An 18,344-nucleotide genomic window follows, 5' to 3' on the forward strand; every position below is an offset into this window, starting at 1 on the left:
TCTCCGGCTGAGGCAAAATCAATTCGGCTGCAATGGCGGAGCGGGAGATCCCTTGTAAATCTTGCGAATTTCCTTCTCGCGGGAGGGAACGAGAACTGGTAGAGGAAGAGGAGTGTATGGATGAAGAAGAAGTTGATGATTCAAATGATTCCGACGAAAGCGACGGCGCTATAATCTACGACTCCGACGATTCTGATTTTGACATTGTGGACGGTCCCAATGCGGATCGCAAGGTCTGGAACCAGTATTATCGGGAGTGGAATGAGAGCGAGGTTGGTACTTATGCTATTATTGTGTGCTTTGTTTGTTATTATCGCCGCCTTCTACTTGTCGTTGATGTTACTTCATAATTGTTTGTGTGTTAGGGTTTTGATATCTCCGTCCACCCAGGTGCTTCTTTTATGGCTCCAATTGCGCAACTACGGAGTTACCTGAAGAATCCAAAAGAAAAACAGATATACACTGAGCTGTGCAACTTGGCAATTGGAATTTTCAATTCTCAGAATGTAAGTGTTTGCTTTACTCTTTTGATCATATCAAAGCTAATATTGATTGTAATTGAGTTTGTTGCGTGTCTTCATTTTAGGCTAAAAATTATGAGTTGGTGGAAATTGTGAAGGTAAACCATCATTTGCTGCTGGGACGTGGTTTTATTTCACTTTTCAAGCCAGGGATACTGATGATGCGGTAAAGATATTTCAAGCATTGGTGTGGGACGGAATTAATGGAACCAGAAATGTGGAATTTGTAGGCTTAACAAATTCATTAAGTAATATAAAGGTAAACTTTGACAAGAGAGGGTTGCTCAAGTAGTAAGCACCCTCTGTCTCCAACCTTGAGGTTCTATGTTCGAGTCACCAATGGAGTAAAGTGGGGAGTTTCTGGGGAGAGGTGTAAAAAAATACAAATAAAATATATGTAAATAACACATTAAACAAAAAGTAATAAAGGTAAACTTTGTACTCTGCATCTGCCATCTTGTTATATATTGCTTATATAAGCCTCATGCTTATGGTAAGTACATATATGTGTTGATCACCCTTTTGAAAGCTTTATATATGCAGCATGTTTTGAATATTTCCCACTTGTTTTTTTTTAGTTTCATTTTGCTTTATCAGGGATTGGGATTGATATCCCTAATATTATCTAGGGTGTATGCGATGTGTCACACCTGCCCCATTGTTTGCTGCTAATTAAGTTAAAACATACTCCTACAACGATAATAAATATATGAGCAATCAGATCAGAATTGACATCCAATTTGTTATCTCCTTGGTTTTATACAGTATGCAAAAGCATTTAACTAAGTAAAGGAATAACTTTCTCACCCCAAATAATGACAAGGAGAATCTGCAGAATATTGTTATTGACATTGAAGAGGTGATGAAAGTTCTAGGTTTTGAAGAACTGGTTAGGAAGTGAAATCACAGGGAAGGTTGGGGGTTTTGTTTTTAAAAAGGAATTTTCGGGATTAAATAAAAATATTAGGGATAAAATAATACAATTGTTGGTGAAAACAAAAGTGTGTTAAGCTAAAAGGTCATAAATTGGAGCGGACCAACTTATGACTTATGACTTATTTTGGCTTATAAGCACTTCTAATATTTACCAAATTCTTAGATAAGCTTAATAAAAAGCTTATAAGCTTGTTTGACCAGCTTATAAGGTTACCCAAACACCCTCTAAATGTCAAGAAACTTTCACACTTCCTATGATCCGTTATTCACAGAATTTAGCTGTAGTTCTTTTTGATATAACAATTACTCTTACTAAATTCTCTAAGTTCTGTAGGTCTTTGGTTACCAGTTACCTTTTGGAGAATGTCATTTGAGCTATTTGCCTTTTTCTCTGCAGCTTTAATTCATGCTTGTGGAGCCAAACTTGGGTAAAATTGTTTGTTGCCTCGTGTCTATTTCTTCTAGTTTGTTTTTCATATAATTCTTTGTTAATTCTTCGTTTTCTTTTCTCAAGTCATTTTATCATTCTATGACTTTTCGTCTTTAAGAATTTCAAGTGCTCTGAGCATCTCTTATATTTGCAACATTTTTAAGTGCATTAGACTACTTGTTTTATCCCTACACTTCAATCTATATAGCTAAAAGTCCACGTTTGAAACCAAAATTGTTGAGTTACTCTTAAAGGATGATGAGAAATAATGTTCTACATTGGTTAAGTAAGAATATTCAATCGAAAGGTATTAACATAAATTTCTGATTGAGGAACCACCACAATAGCTCCTTTGAATCATGATAAACTACAACACCTTAGTGAAGTAGTATTTGCTTGAGAGATGAAAGGAAGTTCTATTAATTTATTGATCATTTATTTCATTAATTGTCATCATTTCATTCCAAATATAGCATTAGAAGTAGTTTTAGCCTTGGCTCAAGAAAACTGCTTCAGCATTCTCATCGCTGCAATATAGACAAGGATGTTGAGTCTCAATATGTTCATCATTTTTCAGAACATCCCTTGACATTAAGACCAGCTCTTTGTTACTAAGAGGTCCAGAATGTTTCTTCAACACAGCTATAACTGCATGGCTAAATGCCCCATAAGCTTGGTTTTCATTTTCACTTCCTCCTACATCTTGACATTCCTCATTAGCTTGACAACCACTTAATAAAATGCCCTCATCTTGTTTAAGAGGCTTCAACAAATCCAACTCCATTTGGGGCAAACAAAATAGAAGACTAGCTTCATTTCCGAAGAGTTGTAACATATGTGTTCCAATATCTGAGGTATTTATGTTTGTTAAGGATGTGAGATGTTCCAAGACAGTTTCATGAGGAATGAATTTAGGCTTGCAAGATTGTGATGATTGAATGGTTTTTCCCTCTACTTGGTTTATCGGCTTATGGGATGGTCCAATTTGCTCTTTCTCTTTGTCAATTAGGCCTCCGCTATGGCAAGAATCTGAAACGATAGTGATGGTTGCTCCTTCTGGTACGCGATTCACTATTTTTCGAATGTCTATATCTGCCAAATACACGTTTTTAAAGGTTACCAAGAATGTAAAATCATGAAATGTCTATACATACACTGTCAAGGTAAAGAGATGACATTATTATTATTATTATTATTATTTATTTATTGATAACTGTTGTGTCCGGGCCAGCTTGCGCGCATCTCGACTAATTCCACGGGATACCTGTCACCTCCCACCAGCAATAGGACCAGCAACAGGTACCAGGTAACTCTATCCACCAAGGCTTGGATAGATGGGAAGAAATCACCTAGTGTGCCTCCGCTGGGATTTGAACCTGAGACCTCGTGGTTCTCACCCACTTCATTGACCACTAGGCCACACCCTTGGGTGCAAGAGATTACATTATTATTGTAATATATTGTAACAAGTTATCTTAATATAGATAATGTTATCTTTTACCTCCGCCTCTTCACCATTGCCTTCTCTGGGGGAAAGAAATTACGGAAAAGGGCCAAATATACCTCTGTACTATCAGAAAAGGTTTAAATGTGGCCCTTATTATACTTTGAGTCCAAATATACCTCTATCGTTATACTTTTAGTTCAGATATACCCCTTTTCCGTTAAGTTTGTCCAAAGTAGACATCCAATCCGATGTAGCACTGACATTTGATGAGGTGGATGCCACATGGCTTGCCACCTCAGCACCCCTAACCCATTTTATCCCTCCCTTCTATTATTTTTCCACCACTAAAATTACCTTCCTTCCAACACTATTGCCACCATTGCTGCTACCATGAAAAATATCAGTGCCATGTATAATTGGATGTCCACCTTAAACAAACTTAATAGAAGAGGATTATATTTGAATTAATAGTATTACGGTGTATTTGAACCAAAAGTATAACGAAGGGTATATTTAAACATATTCTCATAGTACAGGGGTATATTTGACCCTTTGCCGAAGAAGTAATTCTACTTTCTTCATCAAGTTTATAGATTAGACAAGATCAAGAAACTTACTAGTGATATAATTGAAGTCAAGTGGAATGATGGCTTCGTCTTGTTTCTTCTTTCCAATCAATGTTCCATGGCCACTAAAATGGAAGTACAAAACATCTCCTGTTTCAGCTTGATCAACCATCTTGTTAAGTGCTTTCTTGATATTAACTCCAGTAGGCATCACTGGCCTTCCTGGTTTATCCATTAACAGTTCAATGCGCTGTGAATCGAACCCGAATCGATTCACGAGCACATCTCTCATGGCTATAACATCATTATGGCATCCATGTAACCTGTAATGTGTGTTTTCATAGTTGCAGCCAACTAGAACTGCCAGTTTTTTACCAACTTTCTCCATTTTTTTTGACAAGTAATTAATGAATACAAGAACTCTCTCAGTTTGTAGATTTCTCAATGTTGAAGTGGTCTTTTGTGGGTTGGTTCAAGTGCAAATTTATACTGGAAGTTTCATTATTATTGCTTGAAAGTTTCATTTCTTGAAGTCATTAATTGCTTATGTGTTTGCCATTTCTGAGTTTGTACTTTAAGAAATTAGAGGTGGCAATGACATTTTGTTCACGCGATTGGTTTTTTTCCTCCCTCTTAAATTAAAGTTTTGTAGGAAGATTTCTCCGCTCTCATCGAAAATAATATTTTATTATTGAGTATAAAACTACCGTTAGCGCAAATGGTAAAGGTAATGCTGCTCGGTGGGCCGGGCCTGAACCGGACCGGACCGGGCCCGCGGTCCTAACGGGCCTGGTGGGCCTGGTGGGCCGGTCCTGGGTGGGCCGGTCTTGGTGGGCCTCTGAGCCCGTCACGGGCTGGTCTCCATGGTTGAGCCCACGAGCCCGGGACCGTTTGGCCCGGGACCGGCAGGCGGGCCTGGGCCGGTCCTGGCGGGCCTGGCGGGCCCAACGGCTATTTTAAAAAAAAAAAAAAAAAAAAAAAAATCAAACGGCCATATTTAAAATCTAGCCGTTTGGGCTGAAAATATGACCGTTTTTTAAGTTAAAAAAATGGCCATTTGGCCCCCAAACTTTATTTTAACCCCAAACTTTATATAATTACACTTTTCCCCATTTCTCAACTATAAATACCCCCTCATTCTTTCATTTTTATTCACCAATTCATCAATATCTCTCAATATCTCTCAATCTCTCTCAATCTCTCTACTACAATTACTTAATTTATTGTTGAAATTTCGTGAAAAATTGTGAAGTTGTTGAATTGAAGTTTTCAAGTGTTCAACGATTTTCAATTTTCAAGAAGTTGTTCGGCAATCCGGTAAACTCGTTTCAACTCTTACGTTTTTATAATATATTTTTGTGTGGTTTAGTTTGCATAATTATAATTAATATGGCATTTACTTTGAAAAAAATGTTTGGTAAAGGAAAAGATAAAACCGGTGAAAGTAGTGGCCAACCAACTACCCTTCCCCCGGCTCCCCGACCTAGAAAAGATAAGCAAGTTGAAAGTAGTCGCCAACCTAGACGTCCTCCTCCTTCCGTAATTCTTGATAGTGATCACCCTTGTTTTCAATTTACCGATAGTGAATTTTATCATAATGTTGCACCAGGTGATAGATTAGATGATGAAATTATGAATGCTCTTTATCCTAATGAAACCATCTTAGAAAATAATGAGGAAAATGAGGATGATGATGAAACTCAAGCACCGGATTTAGATGATACACCTACTAGTCCTCTTAATAACCCAAGTGATGCACCGGTCGACCCACCTGTAGAAACTCCTACTTTTAATAGAGAACCTGCTAAACGCTTAGAAACATCATTAGTTTGGAATTCAATTGGGTTCATTATATTAGAAGAGTGTTTAATCCTACTTATAAAGGTTGGCCTCGCGCAACAGTTAAGAGTGATATTTATAAATTCAAACATGAATATGAACAATATTTGCGTTATTTATTTACTCATATACCTAATCGGATTTCTATTACTACTGATATTGGTAGAAGTGGTAATGATTGTGATTACCTAACTGTTACAAGTCATTGGATAGATGAAGAATGGATAATGCAAAAACGCATAATTGCATATAGAATAATTAATTCGCGTCACACAGGTAAATTTATAGCTAACACTGTTGCAGATATTTGTAGATATTTTTGCTTTAGCGATAAAATAATGGCAATTTCAATGGATAATGCTTCTAGTAACACCAGTGCTATAGGCATGCTTACAACAACACTAAATCCTGCATTTACTAATATTTTCCATGTTAGATGTATTTGTCATATTTATCATTTAATTGTCGGTGATGGTATGCGAATATTAAACATAGAAATTGAAAAGGTTAGAATGGCTCTTAATTGGCTTTTTTATTCAAACCGTAGAAGTAGACTTAGAGAGTATTTTAAAAAATGTGATGAATATGGCCTTAGAGAAAGAAAGGTTCCTAAACCTTGCCCGACTAGATGGAATTGTATGTACGAAAGTTTAGTAGTAGCATATGAATATAGAAACCCAATTAATGCAACGTTTAATTCTCGGGTAGGTGGTGAAGATGATGATGAAATGCTTACCACTCAAGATTGGACTAATGTTAAAATTCTTTTAGATTTTTTAGAACATTTTCAAATTGCAACAAATGCATTTTCTGGGCAATATTATCCTACTATTTCAAACTGTTTAGTTTATATTGCAGCACTATCTGATTTGTTTGTTGAATTTAGTGAGGGTGGGGATATTTATGAACTTGCTATAAATGAAATGAAACAAAAGTTTAAAAAATATTTTTTTCCTATCCCTCCTATTTATGGTCTTGCTGCAATGCTAAATCCTACAATGAAATTGGGAGGTCCTCATTTTTGGTATTCAAATATTTATAAGGCTTTAGATCTTTCAAATGAGGAAATTGCGACACTTGCAGATGCAAAAGCTTCAATTAAGATTAACGCTCAAACAGTTTATAATGCTTATCAACTTGCCTTAGAGCATGCTAGGCCAACTATTCCAACCCCTACTTCGTCTAGCTCACAATCCTCTAAAAGAGTTGCGGGCTTAAAAGCTCTTAAATCTTGGACGGAGTTCAGGGGTCTCAAGGTGAAAATTATGATGAAACTTCACATCTAAATGAGCTTCAAGTTTATTTGTCTCAGGGACTTGAAAAGGAGAATCCAGACGGCTCTTTTGATCTTTTGGAATGGTGGAAGGCAAGGGAAAAACATTTTCCTGTTCTTGCAAGGATGGCTCGGGATATTTTATCAATTCAAGCTTCAACTGTTGCATCAGAGAGCGCTTTCAGTCAAGCAAGACTGCAAATAGGTGATCATAGAGCGTCTATGAGGGATAGCTTGGAAAAATCAGTATTGTTTAGAGATTGGATCCGCTCGGAAAGAAGAAACTTTGGAATTGCAGAAGCACAACCGGCGATAGATGAAGCTTATGAAGAAATGATAGCGGAACTTACGGAGGATTCGGCTTCGCCCGGAAGTGGTGATGAACAAGCTTCTTTTCCACCACCACCAACGCAACCTCCTCCGAACCTTGAAGGATTTATGAGATTTGTTAGAGATAATACATAGAATAATATGTAACTTGTATTTTGGCACATCTTCCTTAGTTTTTTTCCTTCTAATGGTGGTATTAGTACCTTGTTGTGCTCATTCCATTGGGGGAAGGATGACTAAGAAAGATATGTCATTTTTTGGTAATAAAATTTATTGCTTCTACCCATGAGCTTCTTTTCGCAATATTTCTTTGTCTATACTTAGAATTATTTATATGCTACAATATATACATAATATACAATATATATACTACAAGAAAATATATTTATAAGATACAATATATACATAAGATACAATATATATACTACAAGAAAATATATAAGAGAATATATATACATAAGATACAATATAATATACTACAAGAAAATATATTATGCTACAATATATACATAATATACAATATATATACTACAAGAAAATATATAAGAGAATATATATACATAAGATACAATATAATATACTACAAGAAAATATATTATGCTACAATATATACATAATATACAATATATATACTACAAGAAAATATATTTATAAGCTACAATATATACATAAGATACAATATATATACTACAAGAAAATATATAAGAGAATATATATACATAAGATACAATATAATATACTACAAGCAAATATATAAGAGAATATATATACATAAGATACAATATAATATACTACAAGCAAATATATTATGCTACAATATATACATAATATACAATATATATACTACAAGAAAATATATTTATAAGCTACAATATATACATAATATACAATATATATACTACAAGAAAATATATAAGAGAATATATATACATAAGATACAATATATATACTACAAGAAAATATATTATGCTACAATATATACATAATATACAATATATATACTACAAGAAAATATATAAGAGAATATATATACATAAGATACAATATAATATACTACAAGAAAATATATTATGCTACAATATATACATAATATACAATATATATACTACAAGAAAATATATTTATAAGCTACAATATATACATAAGATACAATATATATACTAAAAGAAAATATATAAGAGAATATATATACATAAGATACAATATAATATCAAGAAGTGATATTTATGCATGACAATTTAGTGTTTTACTATTGTTTTGTTATTTTCTTTTTCGTCAAGCACTTTAATAATTAGATATACATATATACTACATATTAATATAGCCATGATACTACAAGAAATTGTCTTTAAAAAAAAAAAAAAAACCCGCTAGGCCCGCGAAGCCCACGAGCCCGGCCCGTTAAGCACAGGACCATGTGGGCTTAGGCCCGTCACGGGCCGGTTCCACCCATTAGGCCCACGAAGACCGGGACCGCCAGGCCCGGGACCGCCAGAGCCCGGGACCACGAAGCCCGGGACCGCGAGGCCCGGCCCGTTAGGCCCACTAAGGCCCGGGCCCGGGACAAAATACAGCCCTAGGTAAAGGCAACCCTGTGATAAGAATGTCATGAGTTTAAGCTGTACAAACAAACTCGTGGAAAAATGTAAGTCAAGGTTGCATATAATTGACTCGTTAGTCGTCGTTATGGTCCGGCTTTTACTCTGACTCCACGGATAGCAAGATTTTAATTCGCTAGGCTCAGTGGCGGAGCCACATAGCTCCAGATACTCCACGGATAGCAAGATTTTAATTCGCTAGGCTCAGTGGCGGAGCCACATAGCTCTAGATGGTGCCAATTGACACCCCTTTGCCAGAAAATTATACTGTTTAGATAGGTAAAGAATATTTCTTTGCGCGTATATACTATGTACTGAATCCTCTTGACTTTTTCGTGTATTTACTTCTTACATTTTGATTTCCCTTAATGAAAAAACAGACTTTTGCTATTGACTAGGCTGCCTTTGAGTAACGTAACACTATTAATTGACACAAAACAAAAGTTATTTATTATGATAAGATAATGAAAAATTATATGGTGATCAATTGGGAGAAGGTGACATAATCGAGTTTCAACCTCTTGGGACATAGCTTATGGTATAGAGAATAAATTGAATATTTGGAATGGTCCTAGTTTGTAGCAAATGAAGGTTTGCCAACTTTGTTACGTATTGATGGGGACATGAAACTGCACGTTTTCTTTCACGTAACATCTACATCAACAAGAAATTCTCAGAGATCGCTCAAGCAGTTTCCTAACCAGCATCTTCATATATTAAAACCTCTATCAATTACTTGATGTGTACATCATATGATAAATACGCGACACAAACTCAACGAATAGACAGCTTATGAGGATTAATTGTTTTTATTTAAAAACTGAGATATAATTAGATAAATCTCCACGCTATATCCTATTTTCACTTTTAATATTTCATTTAGTTTTTGGCTTCTAAGTCTTGATTAGGAAATGTGTTGCTTCAGAGCAATGAAACACAGAGGAGACTCAGGAAAGTTATTCAAGGCTTCAATTAGGAAGTTACGAAGGTAATGCGTTTTTAATTTCATATTCAAGTTAACACTTTTTTTTTGGTTGCACTAACGTGGGCAGTTTTATAAAATCTTATTTTCCTTTTTGTTTTTATTTTATAGTAGTCATCATTTATTTTATTTGATTATGTTAAAGGAGAGTAAAAGGTAGAATGAAGGATTGTTTACAAAACATTATTCTCAGTAATAAACTAGTGTGTGGAAAAGTTCCAGCTAACTAATGGTAAGCTCTCAATTTCCTGTAGTTTTAGCAATCTTATAAGAGCATATGTTTTGTCCAATGAACAACGAGCCAAAGAAGAACGAAACGCAAGGGTATTCCTTTGTTGTTGTACAAACTAACTTACGCACACCTCAACTAATTAACCAGATATCTACCACCTCCTACTAGCACAAGCACTGAATAACTCTGCCGACTAAAACTTAGGGTACGGAGAAAAAATAAATATCCAAGTGGTTATTTGACTCCACTAACAAGGTACGGTCTGTACTCTGTAGTAACCATCATACCAGTATCTGGTCCTTAGATGGCCATAAGCAGATCAAATGGAGAATACGCTATACTTTGAAAAGCCCATGCTTAGCTTTCTAATTTACCTAGTGAAGCCCAGCTTAAAGAAACGTAATTTTCCCTCTATCTCATTTTTGTGCATTCCGCTAGTGTCTCACTCCAACGTGATGAGCTTTTTACACAATATTTATCTCACACCATCTGAACCACATAAATTATTAGGAATTATGTAAGAGTTTCCGAGAAATCTCTCTTATTGATGATCAACATAATAGTCAGAATGAGTCCTATTTGTCTTCATAGGAGCATAGGACGAGCTTGGTTCTTCAAACGCTCGCTACACATAGATGATAGTGTTTTCAGTAAATGCTACACATAGATGATCGGATGAAGTATGGATACTCCATGAGATCTGGAATTCATCTCGGCTTCCTTTAGCCGGGTGGCCAGTTCATCTGTCGTCCCCCGAGAAGGTGAAGGTGAAGATGATAAACAGATTGGCCTGACAAAACAATCTTCATGTTAATATACACTTAAATGCAACTCTAACTGGAAACAAGGAGAGCAGGAAGCAAGATACAGACATCCGCTAGGCCCATCATTGATCACAAGTCTGAACCCATTCTCGAGCAGACCTTCCTGTTTAGCAACAAGCTTTGCGGTGTAAAGAAGTTGACCAAGAATTTCACAGTGCTTTTCTTCAGCCTGAAAAAAAAAACAGGTGATGAAACAAGAAAGAGAATATACCAAACAGGGACCAACCAACCGTTTGTGAAGAATTGAGGACAATATTTTAGATATGGAAGCAAAACTAGATTGATTAAAAGAAAGAGGCTTTTGCATATTACAAAGCAGCATAGAGCCATACTAATCAAATCTTTCAAGAGGTCCAACTATGAAGCGTAAGGACTAAAGACGTTCTCCTATGTACCCAAGACATTTGCTAATTCAGGTAAACCAAATGTAAAACGACTATAAAGTTTTACAGTTTCCTGGTCCAACATCTTCAAGCTCATAACATGACCAAGTCGACACAACTTTGGAATTCAAATACAATTTCCCCCCTCATTTTTATCATATTGAGGTCCCATTTTACTCTCATTATCAGGGTGCTAAGGTACTAATTAATTCAATGATCAATAAGATCACGCTAGAGTGGAAAATAAAAACTATAATGAAGTACAAGGATATAAGCTCCATATATTGATTAAGGCTCAAAACATCCCAAAAAACTAAGCAAATAAGCATACAGTTCCAGGGAAAGATAAAGGAACTATTTGATTGTTTTTAGTTTTTGATAAGATAAAGTAATTTGATATTGTGGGAAAATTCCCGTACACAAGAAGTATACTAAAGGGTAAAGAGCCTACACAAAAATATAGTTCTCTACACAATACATTCAATCTTCTATAAATTGGTGAACCAAAAAGAAACGAGAAACAAGAGGCAATATCTCAAATGTGCTGAATCACTTCCAACTTCAAAAAAAGTACCATAAGCCTCTCTATCAGTAGGACCCACATGAGACGAGTGGTGCGGACCCTGCATCTTCTCTTGCTTCTTCAATATTAGATTTTTTTTTAAAGTCAAAGTAAGTTTCTCATGATTAATTAAATCAAATAATTTTGTCTGCCTTAACTTATGTAATTTAATATCATATTATCTAATTTTACTTCTGCTCTTTCCTTTTATTCGTTACTCTTACTGTCTTACTTGATTGGGTGTGGAATTAGCTGCATACTGCCCATACAGGTTAGAGAGAAAGAAAGGACAAAGAGAGCAAAAGACGGATAGACAGCTTCTATGAATGCTCGAGTTTTGTGACAAGCATTATAAAAAGAAATATTCTCTTTTCCCGTTAAATAAACAAAAACTGAAGAGATAAAAGAAAGAAGAAATAAAGGACAAAGATAACCCCCTCAGCCACCGAATAGCAGCTCCAGGGAATGCTGAGAGTCTTAACCAGCTCAGTGCTAAAGATAATTTCTAAATCTTGTATCTCCTTTTTCTCGTTTCCAATAATTTGTTCGATGAGATATAACAAGGATCATCATATAACTACATGAAAAGAGTAAATATTTAGCCTTCAAAGCAATAAATTCAGTGAAGCAACTATGAGCAACATACAAAATATAGTGCCTATTAATTAGACAAAAAGAAACTTCCCAAATTCCATCTAATGATTCAGGGACAAAACCCCAAACTGGTAAGCAAAAGGGTGACAGAGATCACATGATAAAATAAGCATCTCGGATGTGGAATTAAATTTTTTAGTGCGAAAGCAAGAAAGAAAGAAAGAAGGATAGGAAGAGAACAAGAAACAAGCAAGAATGAATGAATTGATGAACATAGAGAGAAACAACTTAATGAAAGAAAAAAGAACACAGAAAGAAACAAGCAAGGAGATCATTCTCTCCCAAAAGAGTAGCTACAAGGAATTTTGCGAGTCTGCAAGAAGCAATGTGCTAAAACTAGTTTCTAATTCTTATTCTTCTTTTCCATTTTTACAACTTTATTTGATCAGATATAGTAAAGATCATTATGTTAAGTGCAGTCACATAAACCAAACTACACCATTAATCTCTAAACCAATAAACTAACGAAGCTCGCCTCAAAGTGTCACCATTTTTTACTTCACTTCAAGCATTGCACCTCATATACTCTGAGGCACAAATGCAGGGTACTATTGTGCTTCTTGTGTGCAACTTTTCAACACTATGAGCTCCCTACAGAAAGCTTATTCATACTCATTCAATAGTAGAAAGATACCTTGGAAAGTCCTGTCAAGCCATCCCTGACCTTGGGAATAAGCAAAATGTGCACCGGGGCTTGGGGATTTGTGTCTCTGAAAGCTAAAACCTGACATGAAAATTATTGACTTAAATATAAAATACAATACATCAAAAAAGGCCGCATGAAAGCTTAAAGGAATACACATAGTGATGTACAAAATCAAAACACTCATACCATATACGGTGGATAGAGTACTGCCAGGGCAGTAGAAAAAGCAAAACACTCTTCATCAAGTAACTTAAACTTTTATTAAAATAACAGGAGGTCAGCAGCAAAGTACACGATCTTTTCCAACATCCAAAGAAAGGTTGGACGCTGCTTAAAAAAGCAATAGCACATTTCAGTTCCGCATGTAATATAAAAGATGAGTTAAAACAATCACCCAGAAATGAAATACACTTCACATCTCATGGACATTTGGATTAGAAAAACACAATTTTAGTGCCCATCTTATAAAATCTCTCCAGGTGTAAGTGAAGTGGCCTACTTTCATGGTATTAAGGAAAACTATACCCACTCCTCAGAATCTAGAATTTACGAACTCCCTAGACATATTCCAAGACCATCTGCATGCATTTGCTGATTTGCAGAAGTTTATATCAGGAAATATTTTTACTATATCACACTGTCTCAATCATATTCTCAGAGTATCTTCCTCGCACAAGACAAACAAGAATGTCCAAGAGGTTACATTTTCCCTGTTAGCAACCGCTCCTCTTATTAGTGGAAGTGGAGCTGCAATTAACCTTTCTTCTCCACTCAACAAAGAACAGGAAGGATAAAAAAACTCAGGAAAACGAATAATTGGAGCAGGATATAGCATTCAACTATGGATGTGTTTTGGCACAAAGGAAAATGATTTCCAGTGTTTGGTCACTTCAAATTGGGATAAATGCTAGTATGTAATGAAAATAATTTCTACCAGAAGGAGGAAATTCACTTGTGTCACTTGTTGACGGCAGTCGTTTTCTTTTACAAATATCACACCTCTTCCACCATATCACTTACTTCAATCTACACCTTACACATTGCTAACAACCTTTAATACTCAAAAATCCCACCAAAACACATCCGTATACCCGATGTTGCTTCTTGTAGTATCACCATTCACTTACTTTTATACCTATCATAATATTTTCAAAATTATCTTTTTTCCCTAATAACAAGCGGCATCAGCTCTAACTTGCGTATACTTCACTATTCCACCAAATACCTAAATAACAGCTAAACATAGAGGCACAGACACACACACACACAAAACTGAGCCAAGTGGCAGTATATACCTTGTCATCCTCGTAGACAATGTTTGCTGGGATTTCCTTGTTAATGATCTTGTCAAATCTGAAAAAAACAAAAATCAATTAAAATAAACTCAACTATTTTACACAAAAGCTAATTAACCATCCAAATAAACAGAAAATAGGAAAATAGAGAGAGAGATGAATACATGGTAGGAGAATCTGAAGGAACGGCGAGAAGAGCAGCTTCTTTCTCGGAAGCCATGGCAGCAGGCTTCTTCTTCTGGTGAGCAGTAAAGTGTGCAGTCAATATTTGGATTTTGGAGTCGGCTCCTATTGGGGTTTTCTTCACTCATATCGTAAAGCTTCTTTTTGTTTGTGGGTATATCAACTTTATTAGTCAAACACATCAGCACTATCGTTTTCTCGTAATTGTGATTAGGTATACCAAGTTTTCATTTTTACAATTACGTTTCCTTTCCCATAATAATAACCACCAAATATATATAATTTTTTACATATTAACGTATAATTTACATAAAAGTTACATAATTACTATATATTTTTTATATATTTAACTAGCGATTGTAATTATTTTTGAGTAGAAGGCCAAATAAAAATATGTTACTTTAATGTACTTGTGTATCAACTAAACTAGCATCATTGAAATCAGGAGATTTATTATCTATGTTAGTACATATTGTTTACCTCGAAAATACGAGTAACAATTAAATTTGATTTGTGATTTTAAAGATATGTGATTTAGTTCAATACTAATTAATAACCAAGAAATCTAAAATATAAATGAAAGGAATAAGTAAAACCAAACCAGAATGTAGGCTAGTCTCGACCTCGAGCCAAAGTGACCTCGAGATGGATTAAAAACAATAAAGCGAGAATAATAAAACTAAAGGACAATTATGATGAATAACGAGCAAGAAAGTAAGAGAGTATATTCTTTGCCAATGATCGATGATGTTTACAAATGATTGGGGTCCCCTTTATATAATAGCGGAACCCTAAATTAAATAAGGTACATTTCTATTTACAGTAAAGAATCTTATTGGGACAGCTGTCTAACCACCCAGTACGTATTCGTAAAAATTATTCTGGGATTTACGTCATGATCTTGGAGACGTGGCAGGAATCTTGCTCATTCTATTACAAATCCATAACGGCATTATCTTGAGGCCAGTCATATTAGGCTCCGACATTCCCCGAACACTTAATTCTTCGAGCCTTGTACTCTATCATCGAGCTCAAGCTTGGTCCATCGAGCTCGAACTCAATCTATCCTGAATTCGGGCTTAAGGCGACCTCTCGAATCGAAAAAAATCGGACATACCCGATTTCGACCGTATACACATACGACTTTTTTAATCCTTCTTTTGCACTGCCATTTCCATTTCCCTTTCTCTTTTTCACAAACTCCATTAATATTTCTTCACTTATATTTTGCTGCATTTCTCCAAGACCGAGACTTTAAACTAAATGGAATTGAACTATAACAATAAAAATATCAATCAGAATAATGAGAAGTTAGCAACAAAGAAATGCACGGGTAGGAAAACAAAGATAGTACACATCAATACGTACTGACGTACAAAGAATTGCTACAACAACACCAGTTCGCCTTAACATTTAGCTGCTAAACTTTCGTTTTCTTTTTTGCCTGACAAAAATTATAAACTCGACATAACTTTAAGATACACAACAAAATCTAATTAAGTCTAATGATGAACATGAACGTGAAAACAGTTTGTTGGTGAAATTATAAGTAATTACAGTTGAAAAATAAATAAATATTATTCAGGCTGAGATGCAAATATCTCGGTCTCTCTAAAGAGATTCAAGTTCACTGCGGTAACATCTTCACCGGTCCAGCAGTAATACTCTTGACTTGTCCCCTCCAAGATACAACAACCCGACAACGTCGTATGAATCGAACAAACTCTGGACAAGTTGTTGAGTCCAAAGCTCCACCAAAATGAACACCTTCCTTCAACAAAAATAATATTCTCTTTTGTAGAGAATAAGTTGAAGACTTAGATTTTCTCCTTCTCTTATTAACTCTTTTTTTCACAACACCAACCACACCTTTTTCATGTACACCATAGCACTTTTCTCATACTCACTATCATATTTTTCATTTACAACACAAGTAAGAAACATCACTATTTATAGGTGTAGAATTTCTTCTATAGAATAAATATCAAAGTAGTGGGATAATAAAATTATAGAACATGGGTTAGTGGTTATAAAATATAAGCTTTAGTGGGTAATAAGTGGTAGATCATGGCATTAGTGGTTTCAAGAGTTACACCAAAATAATGACCACTTTCGTCAATTTATAACCACTATCTCACAAGAAATAATGCACTTTAATATTATAATTTTAATATTAAAATATACTAGCACCAACATTCCCCCACTCATTTTAATATTAAAATAAGAGAATTTACCAGTTGAAGGGAGACTATTATGCATAATGAAGGTGTGCTCTGCATTGAACCTCCACTTAGTAAAACAACAATCTCTACTCCAGAGTCAGTAGTGGTTTCAAACTTAAAGTATGACTGCTTTAGGGAAATAAAGTATCATTGCTTGCACATAATAATCAAAGTGTTGACATGAGCTTTATTAGCAGCACATTATGGCCTTGTGTTATCCCGATTTTCATGAGTGTTTTTGAGAACAAGCCCAATTCTCATAGGAAGCGGCCTACTTCCACACTCATATAAGTGAAATCTGTCAGGGCGCTCCTGTAACTCTAGCACCCCACTCATACGAGCTACAAATTTTCATTAAGAGTTAATAAAACTCAACCTCGCAAATTATTACAGGATAAATGCACTTACATCATAGGGATGGAACATAATAAAAATAGTGCATTTCAAACCAAGTCATCATATGATTCGTTCTTCCCATTGAACCTGGTTATAAGATCTCTAGTCCCAGGTTGGGTTTCCTCACATATGACTTATGAGTTTATGGGTTTCAATCTCATCCCCCTCGATGTACTCCAGACCCTTTCTCTTGCTAAGGCCTTAGTCATTGGATCTGTAAGATTATCACAAGATCTAACATAATCAACATTAATGGTACCACTTGTCAAATATGATCTCACAGTACTGCGTTTTCTCCTTATAGGTATGGATTTACCGTTGTAATAACGGTTTTGTACTCTATCAATAGCAGCGGTGCTATCACAATAAATTAAAATATGAAGAATTGGTGTTTCAAAATAAGGAATTTGAAATAATAAATCTCTCAACCAATTCACTTCCTCACTAGTTGAAGCTAACGCAATTAGCTCAGCCTTCATGGTAGAGTTAGCAATTATTATTTGCTTTTTTGATTTCCAACAAATAGCACCACCTCCCAAAGTAAAAATATAACCTGTAGTAGAACATGAATCACCAGATAAAGTGTTCCAATCTACATCAGAAAAGCCTTCGAGTATAGCAGAATATTTTTTTATAAAATAAGCCATAGATTTTTGTACCAAGTAATACCTCATAACTCTTGCTATGGCATGCCAGAGTTCATTACCTGACTTGCTTGTAAACTTGCTAAGTACTTATACTGTGTATGCAATCGCAAATCAAGTGTAATCAGTCACATATTCTCAAGCTTCCAATTAAGCTAGCATATTCCTTTTGATTTATCACATCATTATCACTTTGTACAGGAAATAACACTTGAATCAAAAGGAGTTACAACATGCTTGCAATCAATAAAATTATTTTTTTCAAAATTTTCTAACATAATGTGACTGGTCAAGGAAAATTCCATCACATATTTTAGTAATTTTCATTCCAAGACTGAAATTTGCCTCACCCTAATCTTTCATATCAAAATGGCTACTAAG

The 18,344-nt window shown here is 35.1% G+C and overlaps 3 protein-coding genes across 3 annotated transcripts; 1 reads left to right on the forward strand and 2 right to left on the reverse strand.

Moving 5' to 3' along the window:
• Positions 1 to 32: 32 nt before the first annotated feature.
• LOC107805150 (uncharacterized) lies at positions 33 to 1,038 on the forward strand. Its single transcript, XM_016629144.2, has 3 exons — positions 33 to 272; positions 366 to 506; positions 587 to 1,038. Exons 1-3 carry the CDS (start codon positions 33 to 35, stop codon positions 689 to 691), a joined length of 486 nt encoding a protein of 161 aa, XP_016484630.1. The 3' UTR covers positions 692 to 1,038.
• A 1,111-nt stretch (positions 1,039 to 2,149) lies between these two features.
• Positions 2,150 to 4,369, reverse strand: LOC107805149 (metacaspase-9). The gene is made up of 2 exons (XM_016629143.2): positions 3,952 to 4,369; positions 2,150 to 2,979 (listed from the first exon to the last, which is right to left on the reverse strand). Exons 1-2 carry the CDS (start codon positions 4,286 to 4,288, stop codon positions 2,375 to 2,377), a joined length of 942 nt encoding a protein of 313 aa, XP_016484629.1. The 5' UTR covers positions 4,289 to 4,369; the 3' UTR covers positions 2,150 to 2,374.
• A 6,259-nt stretch (positions 4,370 to 10,628) lies between these two features.
• LOC107773830 (14 kDa zinc-binding protein) lies at positions 10,629 to 14,844 on the reverse strand. Its single transcript, XM_075253962.1, is given in 6 exon segments — positions 10,629 to 10,944; positions 11,027 to 11,147; positions 13,212 to 13,301; positions 14,519 to 14,576; positions 14,683 to 14,789; positions 14,791 to 14,844. Coding segments are annotated over 6 exon segments (483 nt in total). The 5' UTR covers positions 14,830 to 14,844; the 3' UTR covers positions 10,629 to 10,876.
• Positions 14,845 to 18,344: the final 3,500 nt, after the last annotated feature.

This window comes from Nicotiana tabacum, chromosome 5 (assembly GCF_000715075.1).
Source record: "Nicotiana tabacum cultivar K326 chromosome 5, ASM71507v2, whole genome shotgun sequence".
Classification (NCBI taxonomy): Eukaryota; Viridiplantae; Streptophyta; class Magnoliopsida; order Solanales; family Solanaceae; genus Nicotiana; species Nicotiana tabacum.

Bases quoted from the DNA above. Each gene is read 5' to 3' on its own strand.
- LOC107805149 (XM_016629143.2), bottom strand. From the start codon at position 4,288: ATGGAGAAAGTTGGTAAAAAACTGGCAGTTCTAGTTGGCTGCAACTAT. The intron at 2,980-3,951 runs GTAAGTTTCTTG...TGTATTTGGCAG, and splicing joins TGACTTCAATTATATCACTA to ATATAGACATTCGAAAAATA.
- LOC107805150 (XM_016629144.2), top strand. From the start codon at position 33: ATGGCGGAGCGGGAGATCCCTTGTAAATCTTGCGAATTTCCTTCTCGC. The intron at 273-365 runs GTTGGTACTTAT...TTTGTGTGTTAG, and splicing joins GGGAGTGGAATGAGAGCGAG to GGTTTTGATATCTCCGTCCA. The intron at 507-586 runs GTAAGTGTTTGC...TCTTCATTTTAG, and splicing joins GAATTTTCAATTCTCAGAAT to GCTAAAAATTATGAGTTGGT.